The 15,283-nt window shown below is 42.1% G+C and overlaps 1 protein-coding gene and 1 non-coding gene across 3 annotated transcripts in view; one reads left to right on the plus strand and one right to left on the minus strand.

Annotated features, from left to right (window-relative positions):
• The window catches only part of MAP3K15 (mitogen-activated protein kinase kinase kinase 15), a 113,810-nt gene that overhangs the window by 21,744 nt on the left and 76,783 nt on the right, over nucleotides 1-15,283 (plus strand). For both annotated transcript variants that reach the window (XR_013374852.1, XM_077888786.1), the window contains exon 3: nucleotides 1,284-1,307. Coding sequence is in view for 1 of the 2 variants with exons in the window: in XM_077888786.1 (XP_077744912.1) it covers nucleotides 1,284-1,307 (24 nt within the window). In the remaining variant the exon portion in view is untranslated. The remainder of the gene's footprint in view (nucleotides 1-1,283; nucleotides 1,308-15,283) is intronic.
• Nucleotides 6,642-6,714, minus strand: TRNAK-UUU (transfer RNA lysine (anticodon UUU)). Its single transcript has one exon. It is a non-coding gene; the product is annotated as a tRNA-Lys (tRNA).

Raw genomic sequence — 15,283 nt, forward strand, 5'->3', positions numbered from 1 at the left:
AAGTCATTCATAGGACATTGAAAGAAGAAATTGGTTTATTATTGTACTTTACATTGTATAATAGTTTCCCAGAAGGCTATAAACCAATCTAAATTATTACTTTAGACATTTAGATGCTGATTTTTTTTCTTTTACTGATTTTCGCTAAGGCAGTTGTGCTTGAAAAATATTTAGAACTAGAAAATATGAAAGGATAGATTATTAAGCCATATTTTGATGAGAAACACAAAATTAAAGTATTTTTTCCAATGCAATATGTTTTTTCCCCTCAACAATGCCTTAGTGGTCTCCTCTGGAAAGTCCCATGACCTGGATAAGTTTTACTTTTTAATAGTATGGAAAAATATTTCCTAAAGGGGAAATGTGACGCCAGAAGAAGGAAGCTGCACTTGTCCTCAGAAAGCCAAGATCTCAGAACGTCCAACTGTATAAACCCCATTTTACAGCTGGTTTTTTTTTTTTAAGATTTATTGATTGGTTGATTGAGAGAGAGGGAGGGAGGGAGGGAGGGAGGGAGGGAGGGAGGAGCAGGCTCCGAGCTGGAAGCCTGACGTGGGACTCGATCCCGGATCTCCAGGATCACACCCGGACCACAGGCTGCGCTAAACTGCTGTGCCACCAGGGCTGCCCTACAGCTAGCTGTGCCACCAGGGCTGCCCTACAGCTGTTTAATTACGTTTTCTCTTGTCCGCAAATGTTAGCTTACAGCACATGAATGCCACGGCCAAGGGCTGCATAACCATTATTTGAAGTTAACTGGCTAAAATTGTCGTCCTTGGATTTGAAGGTTCCTAGACAGTTCGAGTGAGGTGTGGGAAGTCCCCCCAGCAGTGCCTCTTCTGTAGGAGGGCTGCCTGGGTGGGGTGGCACTGAAGGAGCCAAGACATGGTTGTGGACCTGAGCGTAGCGTGGTACTTCCCAGGCAGTTCTGCGCTGTCCCTGACATTCTTCACTGAACAGGCAAGGTGCAGAGCCTCAAACTTGAATCTCAGAATGTCTCTGGACAAGAGCATTGCCACTGCTCCGGGAAATCCTTAAAACTGTGTATGTCCCTCAGTCATTCCTAAAGCTAGCCAATCATGATGTGCTTTCCCCAGAATATGAATTCTCTGAGGCTCACCCTATTTGAAGTTGTTTACACAGGGGAAATGGGAGGTTTCAAGTGACTAACTCTTGCCCTAAGGTAGGTGCTGGATGATGGAGGGCAAAGTGCTTGTAGTGCTTCTGGAAGTTAATGGCTTTTTTAAAAAAGCTATATTCATCTTATCATTTTTTCTTTTCAGGATATGGTAACCCAGAAAAACACAGTAAGTACGATATTTTCAGATTTTTTTTTTTTAACCTGGAAAATGCAGAAGAGCTTGCCTGAAAATCCCACAGATAGCAAAGTGATTTCTAATGGTGCCTGTTGGAGTTTCTCAGGGGGCCGGCTAGAAAGCCCTGCCCTGCAGGCTCCCTGCTAGCTTAGGCCCTACTCCCACCCAGGGCACAGGGCGGGAGGTCAGGTCAGGCGAATGGCCTTGTTCTTCCATTGCGCACTGGGTCTTTGAGCCTGGAACCATCTGGCTGTCTCCCTCTGATCTGGGTTGCTCCCACCAAACACCAAGATCCTTTTTTGCTGGAGCCATTACCTCCCTCATTTGCCACCAAAGTTTCTCTAACAACAGAGAAACATGAACTTACACCCCCAGGTAATATGGGGGCCTAGCCGAGAGTGGCCTGCCACAAGCTGGAAAGGAGGAGGACAGAATTTTTCCTGCTCTCTCATGTATGTGGTAAAGTCTCCCAATTTGGCTTCTCAGTGCCTGCTAGGACCTAGTGATAAAGGCATGTTGGTTTGAATCATCTAACGAAATCCCCACTTTAAAGACCTTCAAGGGGTTCCTGGGTGGCTCAGCGGTTGGACACCTGCCTTCGGCCTAGGACATGATCCTGGAGTCCAGGGATCAAGTCCCATGTCAGGCTCCCCGCATGGAGCCTGCTTCTCCCTCTGCCTGTGTCTCTGCCTCTCTCTCTCTCTCTCTCTCTCTCTCCCTCTCTCTCTCTCTGTCTGTCTGTCTCTCATGAGTAAATAAATAAAATATTTTAAAATAATAATAAATAAATAAAGACCTTTAAGTTCACGTCCTTGGAAATTGTGCCAGGATTACCCTGTACCTTTGAATGCCCCTTAAAGCGCCTATCTTCCTAGACCTATAGCACTGTAGTTTGTCCGCTTTTGACCTAGACGAAGGACCTTCTCTTTGTCCCTTTCCTTTGGGCCCTCAGCTCACTTCTAGCCCTTCTAGAAAGGAAGGGCCTCCTACTTCTTTTTCTCTAGCAGTTGGGATTCCCAAAGGGAGGGCAAAAAGACCCAGGAGGTAGAGCTCTCCCACGGGTTCCCTCTATAGGGAAACAGGAGCTTTGCATGACTTCACCCCTTTCACAGAAGGCCCCACCCTGTAGCTGTGGGGCCCAGTCTTATCTGGAACCCAGACAGAGCTCCCTTCCTGAGATGGAAGCCTTGACTCTCCTCATGCAAGCCAGAAGATGAAGTTCTAGAAACAAAACAAGTTTATGTAATTACCATTGCAGCTTGTATTTAACAAGCTGACCTGTAAAATTAAGGCATCAGAATGAGTTTGAGTTATTGGGGAAGAGAAATAGGAAGACCTGGGGCCTAATCTTGTCCCATTTAGGTACTGATACTGTCCACTTATAGGAATCTTTCTTGTTCTTTCTAGATCTTGATTTCTTAAGTCCCCACCTCCATGGAGAGAGTGGGGATCCAGTAAAAGGAGCCTGGGGCTGAGGCTGGAAGGCACAGGTTATAGTCCTAGCATTGTCTCTGGGTAACTTTGGGCAGTCATTCTGCCCCCCTCCTCAGTGTCCTCATCAGTAAAATGAAAAGGTTGAACTCTATCACTTGGTTCATAGATAACTTCCAGCTCTCAGAGGCTCGTTTCACACTTGTTGCACAAGTAAAAAGGTGTAACTTGGATTTGATGTAAGGAATGTCTCAAGGTTATTCCTCCAAACAGGAATAACGTTAAGGCAAGGTGCCAAGAAGAAAACTATCTGTCCTGACTGTTAAGTGTTTTGGAGCCTAGAAATATTCTTGTTCACCAAGAGACTTAGTGTCACTCTGTTACCATTCCACTAAATGCCTCCCCTTCTGATACATTCTCCCTCCTTCAAACACCCAGGAATTCCTTCACATTCTTTGTAATTCTAATTCTATATCATGGCACCATTCTCCTTAGGGTGTGTGTGTGTGTGTGTGTGTGTGTGTGTGTGTGTGTGTGAGAAAGAGAGAGAGAGAGAGAGAGAGAGAGAGAGAGAGATGAACTTATTCTAGAGGATTTGGCAACTAATCTTTCTGCTATATTTGCCATTAGAATTCTGTGTTCAGTGCTGGTTGTCATGCTTGATGGGGTGTGAAAACTTAGAGGATTCAAGAGAAGAAAATAAAGGACCAGAGGTGGCTGGAAGGGTGAAAAACACCTAAGGAAAGGTTGAAGGGAAACAAACCTTGAGAGGTATTGTTCATGGTCATTTCAAATGTTTTCCATTTCTGGAAAATAGGGAGACAGTTACTGCTGCTACTCCAGGTGGCAGGGAAATAGGGCAAACTCAGAAAAGGTTGGCATCAGCAGAATGGTCATCTCACAGCTAATGGTGAGTAAACATTGAAAGAGAATGTCACAGTAAGTCAGGTGACTTTTAAGGAGAATTTGTTTGCTTGTCCCCTCAATATGGATTGGGCTAATGCTACTTGGAAGCAAGGGTCTGGATTGTCTAACTCTGGAGGTTTCAGGAAAGACTCTGATGAAATTGTGGGTCTGTAATAATTGGGCAGCTTTAAAAAAAAAAGGAGGTACAACATAGTCCTCGCTAGTGAATTACAGAGTCCCAAGAATGACATATATAGATGAAATTGCACACATTGAATGTGCTGCTGAATGCTTAAAGTGATTTTTAAAAAGATTTTATTTATTTATTCATGAGAGAGAGAGGGGCAGAGACACAGGCAGAGGGAGAAGCAGGCTCCCCACAGGGAGCCTGATGTGGGACTCGATCCAGGACCCCAGGATCACGACCGAAGCCAAAGGCAGATGCTCAACCACTGAGCCACCCAGGCCTCCCACTTAAAGTGATTTATGAAGACATGGAAACCATGATGCTTTTGAGATCTCGGAATTGTTTTCTATTTCTAGAATTATACCTATTATGTTGAACTTGGTTTCATTTGGTAGAGGGCTGGTGTATTGGGGCTCTCCAGACAAACGGAACCAGTAGGCGGGACACTTGGGTGGCTCAGTGGTTGAGTGTCTGCCTTTGTAGTCCATTCTTTTTCAGACAGTGCTCATGTTCTCACGTTCTAGGGTTGGTTTTTTTTTTAATGCTTTATTTAGGCTGAATTTACATGCCATGAAGTTCACCTTTGTGTACACAATTCAGTGATTCTTATTTTTTGTTTTTTAAAGATTTTATTTATTTATTTATTCGAGAGAGAGAGAGAGGGAGAAGTAGGCTCCACATAGGGAGCCTGACGCGGGACTCGATCCCAGGTCTCCAGGATCACGCCCTGGGCCAAAGGCAGGTGCTAAACCGCTGAGCCACCCAAGAATCCTCAATTCAGTGATTCTTAATAAATTAGAGTTGTGCTGCCCTTGCTACAATCCAGTGTGAGAGCATTTTTGTCACCCCCAAAAACACCTGTTTGGAGACCATCCCTGTTGCCACCCCCAGCCCCAAGCAACCACCAATTTGCTTTCTGTCTTGCGGATGTACTTTTCCACGATTTTTCATATAAGTGGAACCATACAATAATGTGGTCTTTCATGTCTCCTTTCTGTCACTTAGTATGAGGCTTTTGAGGTTCATCCATGATGTAGCCTGTATCAGTAGCCCTTTTGTATTGCCAGGTAGTTACCCAATTGAATGGGTATATCCCCCATTCTGTTTCTCTGAATAGCTACACAAAAAGTTTATCTGGATGAAATGTGCAATACCTGTACGATAGAATACTAGTCAGTGATAAAAAAGTGGATGGGTGCTTGGATTATTCCCACTTCTTGGTTATTATAAATAATGTTGCTATAAACATTCAGGTACAGATCTTTGTGTGGAAATATGTCTTCATACCTCTTGGCTAAAGTATCTAGAAGTGGAAATGCTGAATCATCAGGTAAATAAATGTTTAACTTTCAAAGAAACTACCAAAATAACACCAAAAGTGGCTATAGCATTTTTACATTTCTACCAGCAACGAAGGTCTAGTTTCTTTACATCCTCACCAATACTTGGTATTGTCTGGTTTTTGGTACCCACTCAAGTGAGCATGAAGTGTGGTCTCTTTGTGGTTTTGTGTTTCCCTAGTGACTAAATGATGTGGAGAAGCTTCCATGTGCTTATTAGCCGTTCAGTCTTTGATGAGAAGATTCTAATAAACATTTCGTTTTTAATTGAGTTTTTTGTCTTATGGACTTGTAAGAGTTCCTTGTATATTCTGGAAGCAAAGCACTTAGCAGAGACTTTTATCAATTACTTCTTTTATGGATTGTGCTTTTGATGTTGTATCTAGGAACTCTTAGCCTAACCCAGGGTCACAAAGAATTACTCCTATGTTTTCTTTTTAAAAGTTCATTATCTTAGACACTTGAAATTAATATAACACTATATGTTAATCACACTGGAGTTTACAAAATTAAAAAAATTTTTAGAGAAAACGAGTAGTTAAAAAATAAGTTTTAGAGTTTTGGCTCTTACAGTTGTCTCTCTGATGAATGTTGAGTTAGATTTTGTGACTGATGTGAGCTAGGGGTCTAGCTTCTTTCTTTTGAGTGTAGAGACCAGTCAACTCAGCACCATTTCTTAAACACTTTTCTTTCCCCAGTGAAATAGCTTGGCACCCTGTCAAAATCATCAGATCATAAATGTAAGAGCTTGCTTCTGGACTATAAATTCTGTTGCAATGATCTGTATGTTTACCCTTATTCCGGGGTCATGCTATTTTGATTACTGTAGTTTTATATAGTAATTTTTGAAATTAGGAAATATGGTTCTCCCAACTTTGACCTTTTCAACTTCATTTTGGCCATCTAGGGCCATTGCAAATCTCTTTGAGAATTGGCTTTTGCATTGCTATGAAACAGGCCATTGGAATTTTGATAGAGATTGCATTGTCTCTGTATATCCATTGAGTGATATTGACATTGTAACAAGACTGTCTTCCAACCCAAGAACACAGCAGGTCTTTCTGTTTATTTAGTTCCTCTTTATTTCAGCATTGTTTTTATAGTTTTCAATGTACAAGGTTTTCACCTTCTTGGTTAAATTTATTCCTGGATATTTTATTCATCTGAGTGCTCTTGTAAATAATATCTTTTTCTTTTTTTTTTTTAATTTTTATTTATTTATTTATGATAGTCACATACAGAGAGAGAGAGAGAGAGGCAGAGACACAGGCAGAGGGAGAAGCAGGCTCCATGCACCAGGAGCCTGATGTGGGATTCGATCCCGGGTCTCCAGGATCGCGCCCTGGGCCAAAGGCAGGCGCCAAACCGCTGCGCCACCCAGGGATCCCAATAATATCTTTTTCTTAATTCTCTTTTCAAGATAGATTTTTTTAAAAGTGTGTTTATTTAAAGTAAGCCCTATACCCTGCATGAGGCTTGAACTCATGGCCCTAAGATCAAAAGTCTTATGTTCTACTGACTGAGCCAGCCAGGTGCCCCAGGATAGATTTTTAAAAATATTTTTCATAAAAATCTTAAACAGTTAACACGTAGTAGTTCATAATTCAGTTTTTAAAAATTAAGGTTTTTTTCTTTCTTTTTTTAAAATTTTTATTTATGATAGTCATACAGAGAGAGAGAGGCAGAGACATAGGCAGAGGGAGAAGCAGGCTCCATGCACCAGGAGCCCGACGTGGGATTCGATCCCGGGTCTCCAGGATCGTGCCCTGGGCCAAAGGCAGGCACCAAACCGCTGCGCCACCCAGGGATCCCAAAAATTAAGTTTTTAATTTTAATTCCAGTGTAGCTAACATACAGTGTTGTTTTAGATTCAGGTGTGCAATTTAGTGATTCGGCAGTTCCAGGCATTACTCAGGGCTTGTCAGCGTTACTCTTTGTGTCCAGCCCCTAATTCCCCCATTCCCTCTCATGTGATTCACCTTTGAATCCAGGTTCCGTAAAAATTACTTCTTTTCTGTATTCTTTTCATCTACTTTTCATCCTTACGCTATTTCCGCTTGCTTTACAGATACCAAAGATAGCCATTTTCTGCATTTTATCACTTCAGAAAACCTGTTTATGTGATGAAAGATCAAGGTTGAGCCTTTATGGGAACAGGAGTGAAAACGTAGCCAACCCAGAGACATGACTTTATCTGTTAAACCTTGGAACTTCCTGGTAGTTTGTTATTAGTGTGCATAGTCCATAGGTATTCTTTAACTGTTTTAATTTTCCTTCACAAAAAATAATATCTTTAAAGTTAAGGTATATTGGGCAGGTTGGTTCCCCCCTGGAAGCAGACTCTGAGACTGAGTTGGGTGTGCAAGAGATTTGTTCAGGCATGCCCTTGGGATCAAGGCTGAGGAAGAGGAAGGAAGGAGGCAAGACCATGAAGCTGGGATCAGGCTCAGTGATGGCCTTGGCTAACCCCGTGGGGGTGGCGAGGCTCTGGCACTCAAATGGGCTTGTACCCCAAGATTGAGGAATGTAAGACTGTGAGGCACAGAAATCATTTTTACCTTTGAAACAGTGGGTAATTACCTGGAAGCTATACATAGCCACCCCAGAGAGGAAGCATGGGGACCCACACCTCCCCTGCTGCCCAGGAAAGTTAGTAGAAGATGAGCCATTCCACCCAGTACTTAAAGAAGGAATTATTAAAAGTACACTAGTCCTTATTTTCATTTGTCATGTCCTAAAGCCAGAGTTCACGGTTGGTTTTTTTAAAAAGCAAAGTTAAATTTCCAAGCTAGGATCATGTTATTAAAAAGCACCTTATTAAAAAACTAATCTGGTTCTTGACCTCTGGACTATGTGGTTATTTTTTTTCCTGGAAAACCAATGAGATTTAAGAGAAACTAATTGTTCCCATTGAAATAGTTATCTCTGTAATCCCAGTAAATTAGAAATTCTTTGAGAATCAGACATGGGCAGTATTGGGTGCACTTTCTACCATATTGGAAAGCTTTTACCTGGCTCATGAGCCCATTGAGGACTCAAGTTTTAGGGTAACAGAAGTTCTCTGGGTCTTTCTTCCTTCTCTTTTTCTTTTTTTTTTTTTTTAGGTTTTTAAATTTATTCATGAGACAGAGAAAGCGAGCGCACGGGGGGGGGGGGGGGGGCGGGGGGCAAAGACACAGGCAGAGGGAGAAGCAGGCTCCAGGAAGGGAGCCTGATGTGGGTCTCGATCCCGGGACTCTAGGATCATGCCCTGGGCCGAAGGCAGGCGCTAAACCACTGAGCCACCCAGGGATCCCCACTTCCCTTTTTCAATTAGCGGTGGTTGGGATCCATAACTATCAAAGATGTTACAGATTGCTTAGGGACACTTTGGTAAAAAGTGATACTTTTTCCTTTAGATATCCTTTGGGTTTTCTGAGTTCAGATTACATTTTCTACCACTTCTATTAGGAAAGAACCAATTTTGAATAAGAAGCCTACGTCTCCTAGTTGATGGAGAGGCAGAGTTTTATGTTACACATAGAATGTGATTTATGTAAAAATCTGTCCTTTGAATATTTATTTTGTGTAGCTATTTTCTTAGTATTTCTGCCTCATCTTAAATTCTCTTCTCTCTAGTCTTGATTGATGCCTTTTCCTCCCTACATGCCTGTGGCCTTGTGCTCTCTTGCTAATTGGAGTGTTGCAGAGGTGCAAACCATAAAACTTGGACCTCTTCCTCTTGAATATCACAGGAGTGAGGTCACCTTTCATAGGGCCAATGTCAAAACTGAAACAGAAATATCTAATTCTGGGGCACCTGGGTGGCTCAGTGGTTAAGCAGCTGCCTTCAGCTCAGGTTGTGATCCCGGGGTCCCAGAATTGAGTCCCGCATTGGGCTCCCTGCAGGGAGCCTACTTCTCCCTTTGCCTGTCTCTGCCTCTCTCTATGTGTATGTCTCTCATGAATAAATAAATAAAATCTTTTAAAAAATATCTAATTCTGCCTGCCAACTTGAGTAAGTCTTTGGTGTCTGCGATGCCCATTTATTTTCTTTAAACTGAGAGACAATGCACGTAGCATCAAATTCACCATTCACCCATCTGTTTGTGTTGGGTATTTTGTTGTGTGTATCACAGCTTGCTTTCTTAAAGATCTTTAAGAATAAAGCTGGAATGGCAGTTACCAACAAGAATCCTGAGGAGGAAGGGGAGGGACCTGAGGTTTGTCTGGCTCTGTGGGCCACTTGGTTAACCTTTCTGGGTCTCGGTTTCCTCCTGTATAAAATGAGATGATGAATCAGATGATTACTGAGATTCATACAAAATCTGAAATAATGCTAGGACTTTATGATAGCCATTCCGTTGTTCAAACAAAGCAGATGAGCTGTTGCAGTAGCTCAGTTGGTGCTGCATAGCGTGTTTCTAGCAGAAATCACTTCATATACCTTTTAAGTGGCACAGTAGCCTGATCATCTGGTTGAAATTGTTATTCAGCTTTGGTACATTTATTCCTATCCTGTCCAAATAAACCTAGAAAAGCAATATAGAATGTTGTTTGTATTGATCTTAAAAACCACAACCTCCCCCCCCCAAAAAAAAAACCCTGTACTCCCCTGATGTGCATGTGTGGTGATTTAAAAAATTCTCCTGTAACTGACTAGAAAAAGAATTGTATCTATTAGGCTTAAAACCTTGTAATCCTTTTTTTTGGAGAAGCACTTGGCTTGGATTTTCTTTCATAATGAATTGACTTTTTCATGTGTGGTCATGTTAAATAATTTTTGAAAAAAAATTACTGTCCCATTTTCATTTGCTCTGTCAATCTTCTTGGGAATGCTTTTCTGTGTTTTTCTGGTTTCCATTTTCATTTGTGTCGTGATTTGTTTTTTTTTTAAAGTTCTCTAGGAGTTCGAGCTGAAAGTCTCATGAAGTCTGTTGGGATAAGTTTTTTGCACATTTGCTCCAAACAATTATCAAAATTGTGCTGTTACACCGTTGCCACCTGCTGCTAGCCATCAATAAAAAATAAGAGCAGGTTAATGAGGCCCCTTCACGTGTGTTTCTGTCCTGGCCTTCTTGGACATTTGGCCCTCTCACAGAGAGTACCTGCAGAGGAGCTAGAAGAGGGGAAAGTCCTAGGTGTCCTTAGTTAGTGACCATTATTGAAACCCATGGAGGACAGGGAGGTTAAGAACCCAGTGTGCTCTGTTCTTGGCTGTTTTGGAGAATCCAGGCTGTTTGTGGATGGGAATCATGCTGTTACTCATGGAAGTCTTCCTATATGAAGCCCATTGGGAGAAACTCCTTAGAAGGCTGCAGGTAGGATGTTCTATGTGAAACATCTGTTGGGACTCCAGCGCCTGGGGCTCTTAGATTTTAGAGGGCTTTGGGATGCCTTTGTCAATCTGGAGGAGCCTGTGGATTTCTTCTCAGAATATCTCTTAAAATGCTTCAGTAAATACAAAGGATTACAAAGGAGACCCATTATACTGCAACATAGATTACAACTTAAAAAATATTTTAATAACTGTGTGCTGCTTTATAATGTCTCAAATAATAAGATCAAACAGGTCAGAAAAGTCATAATTTTAAAGGAATAATGGATATGAAAGTTATTTTGAGATCTCTGCAGGAAATTTGATGAGATATGAAAAATTGTATGATTTCTGTTAGTGACTAAGTCCCAGGTCCTGCTAAAACTAAGGTGTATTACCTACGTTTCTAATTGAAGTCAACATTACATTTCAGTTAAAGGTAAATGGTGACAAAGATGTAATTTTTTTCTCATTCAAGTTCACAGGCTCCCAAGGATTAATAGACTCCAGGTTCAGAACTCCTGATCCAGTCCAGCACTATTGAACATTGCTAATACTTCATGCCCACTATGTGCCATGGCCACAGTGAGGCCTCTGTCACCTTCTGAAGTTGACAGTATTATTGTCCCCATTTTAAAGATGAGATCACTGAGATTTGGATAAGTACCTGGTCCAGGGTCATTTATCTGGTGTGAAATGGAGCTGGGATTCAGTCCTTGACTGTCCAAGTTCTCCACCATCTCACTATACTTGAGCAGAGGTGATGCTTCCTATTCCAATGTTAATAAGGTATTTCGTTTTCCCCTAACTTAGCAAATGTTAGAGAGGGGGGAAACCCACCCCACTACCCAGCTCTGCTGAGAAAATGATGAAATGGGAATGCCTCCGTGCATGATGGATGGGAGTGTAAATTGTTCCATCCTTTGTGACCATAGCACATAGCGACAACCGTAACTTTGGTCATTTTGTTCTCGGGAAGCTCCTCTTGGGAAAAGACCACAGTGTCAAATCACAAAGCTGTTGGTCTCCGTGTACAGCCAGGAACTTGTCAGAACAAAGTTAAACAACAGGAGAATGGTTACATGATAAATATACCCCACATGGTGTATTAGGCAAGTATTTAATTAAATGCTTGCCTAATTAAAAATTAGGGCATTTGACTGTGGAAGTGTTGAATCTCCCTATATCATATACTTGAAACTAACACTGTACCTGGAATTGAAATAAAAACTTAAATCGCTGACTGGCAGAGGGGAAGAGTTACGGCTCTATATAGAGCTGTAAGAGTTCAAGACTATATAATCAAACTTTTATGAGAGCTTTTTAAAAAGCACTAGTTATTTAACTTAGTGGTGCTGTAGGACTATCAATTCATGGTGGTGAATCTGTACATGACAGTAGTTCTAGAAATCTCCATTGCTAACTTAGGAACTAGAAACTGGAGGACCGATTCCTCCACTCTCAAACATCACAGGATCCGAGACCAGTGGCTTTTACTCTGCTCTCTGACCTCACTTACTGTATCAGAATCTTCCTTTTGGAGATACTTGAAGAGTGTTTGGAATAAGGGTTTACATATTAATGGGCCTAGCACACTGGTTCTAATGCCCCTTTATGTAGGAAACTAAGCTGCCTTTGTTGAATGTGTTTTAATAAGCTGAATTCTTGAGATGTTTCCATTTATAAATGTAACAATTACAAATATACAAGCTTGGTTCGCTATTGGACATGTGTTATGCTAATCAATGTTTTTCTTTTTAATTTCTGGTCTCCCCACCAACAAAAGTCTGAATGTGCCCCATCATTTGAAGATGTTTGGGCCTATTATTCTTCTTTGTAAGAACAAAAGAACTGCACTCAAAAGCCTGTGCTTTCATTTGGAAGTTTATGAATTGCTTTTGTAAATGTAGCCATTGGTCCCAATTGCTTTCTGTAAAATTTCTTAAACTTTTATACACTTCATGAGAGATTTTCTCAAAGGGAGTATTTTTACTTTGCCAGGGCTCCAGATTCCTGCTGTCCCCTTGGTCCTGTTCATTCAGCCCGCTCAGTTGTTCTCAGAGGTCACGTATTCCCTCTCTTTCTCTTCATTTTTCTCTAACTGTGGCTGAACGTTTGCCCGAAGGATCGGATCCCCTCCTGGCTGCGGGCAGGTCTTCACGAGCCTCTACTGCTCTCGCTCTGCCCACTGGAACCCTAAGCTGGGACAGCACATAGCATAGCTTTGTCTGAGTCTGATTTTTTTTCACACCTCGTTATTGAGGATTTGAGTAGGTTGGGGACAGAGTTTACTTTTGTGCTATTGGGGAGGAATGGGTTTGCTGAAGAAAGGCTGTAAACACGATTTCTGCAGAAATGTTCCTTTTGGAAATAGTTTTAAGACCTGTAACACTTGTATCCAAATAGGCAGGATTCTTGGACCTTCACTTACCTGCCTGTTGCAGAGCCGCAGGGTCACTTAGTTGTAATGTTGGGAAATATTTTGGTTAGAATTGCTACTCTGTAGAAGGTTCTATTTTTTTTAAGATTTTATTTATTCATGAGAGACACAGAGACATAGGCAGAGACATAGGCAGAGGAAGAAGCAGGCTCCCTGTGGGGAGCCCAATGTGGAACTTGATCCCAGGACCCGGGATGGCGATCTGAGCAAAAGGCAAAGCTCAACCACTGAGCCACCCAGGTGTCCCAAAGTTCCCTTTTTTTTTTTTTTTTTTTTTTAAGTTGAGAGAAGAAAAGAAAGAAGCATAAATTGGGAGAGGTTTTTTTTTTTTTTTTTTTTTTTTTTTTTTTTTTTTTTTTTTTTTAACTTTTTCATTGGCCGCTTCTGGTTCTGTTTATTGGTTTCTGTGGATTCCAGTTAAGAATTGGTGCCGTTCCTTGGGCCAGTATCACCTTCTTTCCACCTGCATCTTTTGTACTGTTAGTGTCAAATAAATCCCATTTCTGTAGGTTACAGCCCCCAACATAGGATCACATACATTGTTCTATGCATTTGTCTTTTAAATCGGTTAAGAGAAGAAAGAAGTTGACAGTCCTATCATCTCTTCCTTTACTGGCATATTTGTTTTTATCAAGTGAATTAGAATTAGTGTCTGGCATCCCTCGCTTTCAACCTGAAGAACTGTCTTTAGTAGTTTTTGTAAGATGGGTCTTCTAGGAACAAATCATCTCCATTGTTGTTCTGAAAATGTCTTCGCTTCACCTTCATTTTGAAAATCTAGTTTTGCTCCATAGAAGATTCTGGCTGACTTATTTTGTCTTTTGCCCCTTTAAATATGTCATCCTGCCGCCTCCTGGCTTCATTAATTCCAAAGAAAAGTCAGATGTTGATTTAATTGGAGTTCCCTTGTACATGCGAAGACATTTTTCTCTTGCTGCTTTCAAGATTTTCTTTTTGTCTTTGAAAATGTTGACTGTGACATATCTGAGTATGGATCTCTAAGTTTATCCAGCAGGAAGTTCATTAAATTTCTTGGCCATGTGGATTGATTTAATCACATTTAAGGAGTTTTCAGGAATTATTTCTTTTTTTTTTTTAGGAATTATTTCTTTGGATGTTTTTCTGTTCCTTTCTTTCTTCTCCTTCTGGGAGTCCCGCAATGTGTCATGTATGTTGGTGCACTGGATGGCGTCCCACATTTCTTTGAGGTTCTGTTCCTCCTCCTTTATTTTTTTTCTCTCTGTTCCTCAGATTGCATAATCTATTATCAGTCTGTGTGCAAGTTTGCGGATTCTTTCTTTGATGCAGATTTCCTGTTGGGCCCTTTCAGTGAATTTTTAATTTTGGTTATTGTACTTTTGAATGCCAGAAATTCCGTTTGCTACTTTTCTGTGACTTCTGTCTCTCTGTTGGTATGTTCTATTTGATGAGATGTTGTCGTCCTACCTTTAACTCTTTGAGCACTAGTGTCCTTTAGTTCTTGGAGCATCTTTATAATAGCTGCTGATCTCTTTCCCTCCTGTCTCTGGAGCTTGTTGCTCGCTGGCTGGTTTGTTGAGTGACGTCACTAGACTCCTTCAGTGAAGTCTCTGTGGCACAGGGTCCACAGCAGCTCTGACCCTACCACCCCCATGCAGGGGCAACGGTGGGTACACCGGGGCTCGCCTCAACCGTATCTTTCCCCGATTTCCCTGTTGTGTTCTTCCTGTGTTGAAAACACCCCCTCATTGTCAGCTACCGTGTTTTTGACCGTACCCTCAGACGTCAGCGTTCCGCAGTTTGACGTCATGAAAGTGGGGCTCCTTGGCAGGCGCAGTCTTCGAGGCCAGTCTTAAAGCTTTCCTCTGACCTCATGAAGGCTCTTCTTACTTAGCGCTCTCTGCCCCGTTGCTCTTGGGGAAACAAGCTGGTCTACCTTTGACCTATTGCTGCCTTGGGACTACCAACTCCCTCGTGGTTTCCTGCCACAAAAATGTCCCCGGTTATGCGATAGTGCCCATAGGTTTGGCTCTCCCCACGCTGTGTTGTGTGTACCCTGGTCCACTTCTGCAGAGCTCTCTGTTCTTACACGATGCCTCTGGCCCCAGGCAGAGCCCCGGCACCCCTGCTCCAGGGCTGGGGACAGGGAGCAGCTTGCCTTCCTCGGGATGACACCCTGCTCTAGGGTGAGGTGCTGAGCGAGGGTAGCGGCACCCAATCTTCTCAGCTGGCCTCTTCTGATCTGGATCTTTGCTCTATGTGACTGGGGACAAAAGGTGATCAGGGCCCAGTTTTCTTGGCCTATTTTGCCGAGCTGTGGGAACCAGGTAGAGAAACCGAGCTCTGGTTCTCTTGATCGCACTTGCCTGGAATAGAGCTGCTCCGGCC

The sequence above is a fragment of the Canis aureus genome, chromosome X, assembly GCF_053574225.1.
Source record: "Canis aureus isolate CA01 chromosome X, VMU_Caureus_v.1.0, whole genome shotgun sequence".
In the NCBI taxonomy this organism is placed as follows: Eukaryota; Metazoa; Chordata; class Mammalia; order Carnivora; family Canidae; genus Canis; species Canis aureus.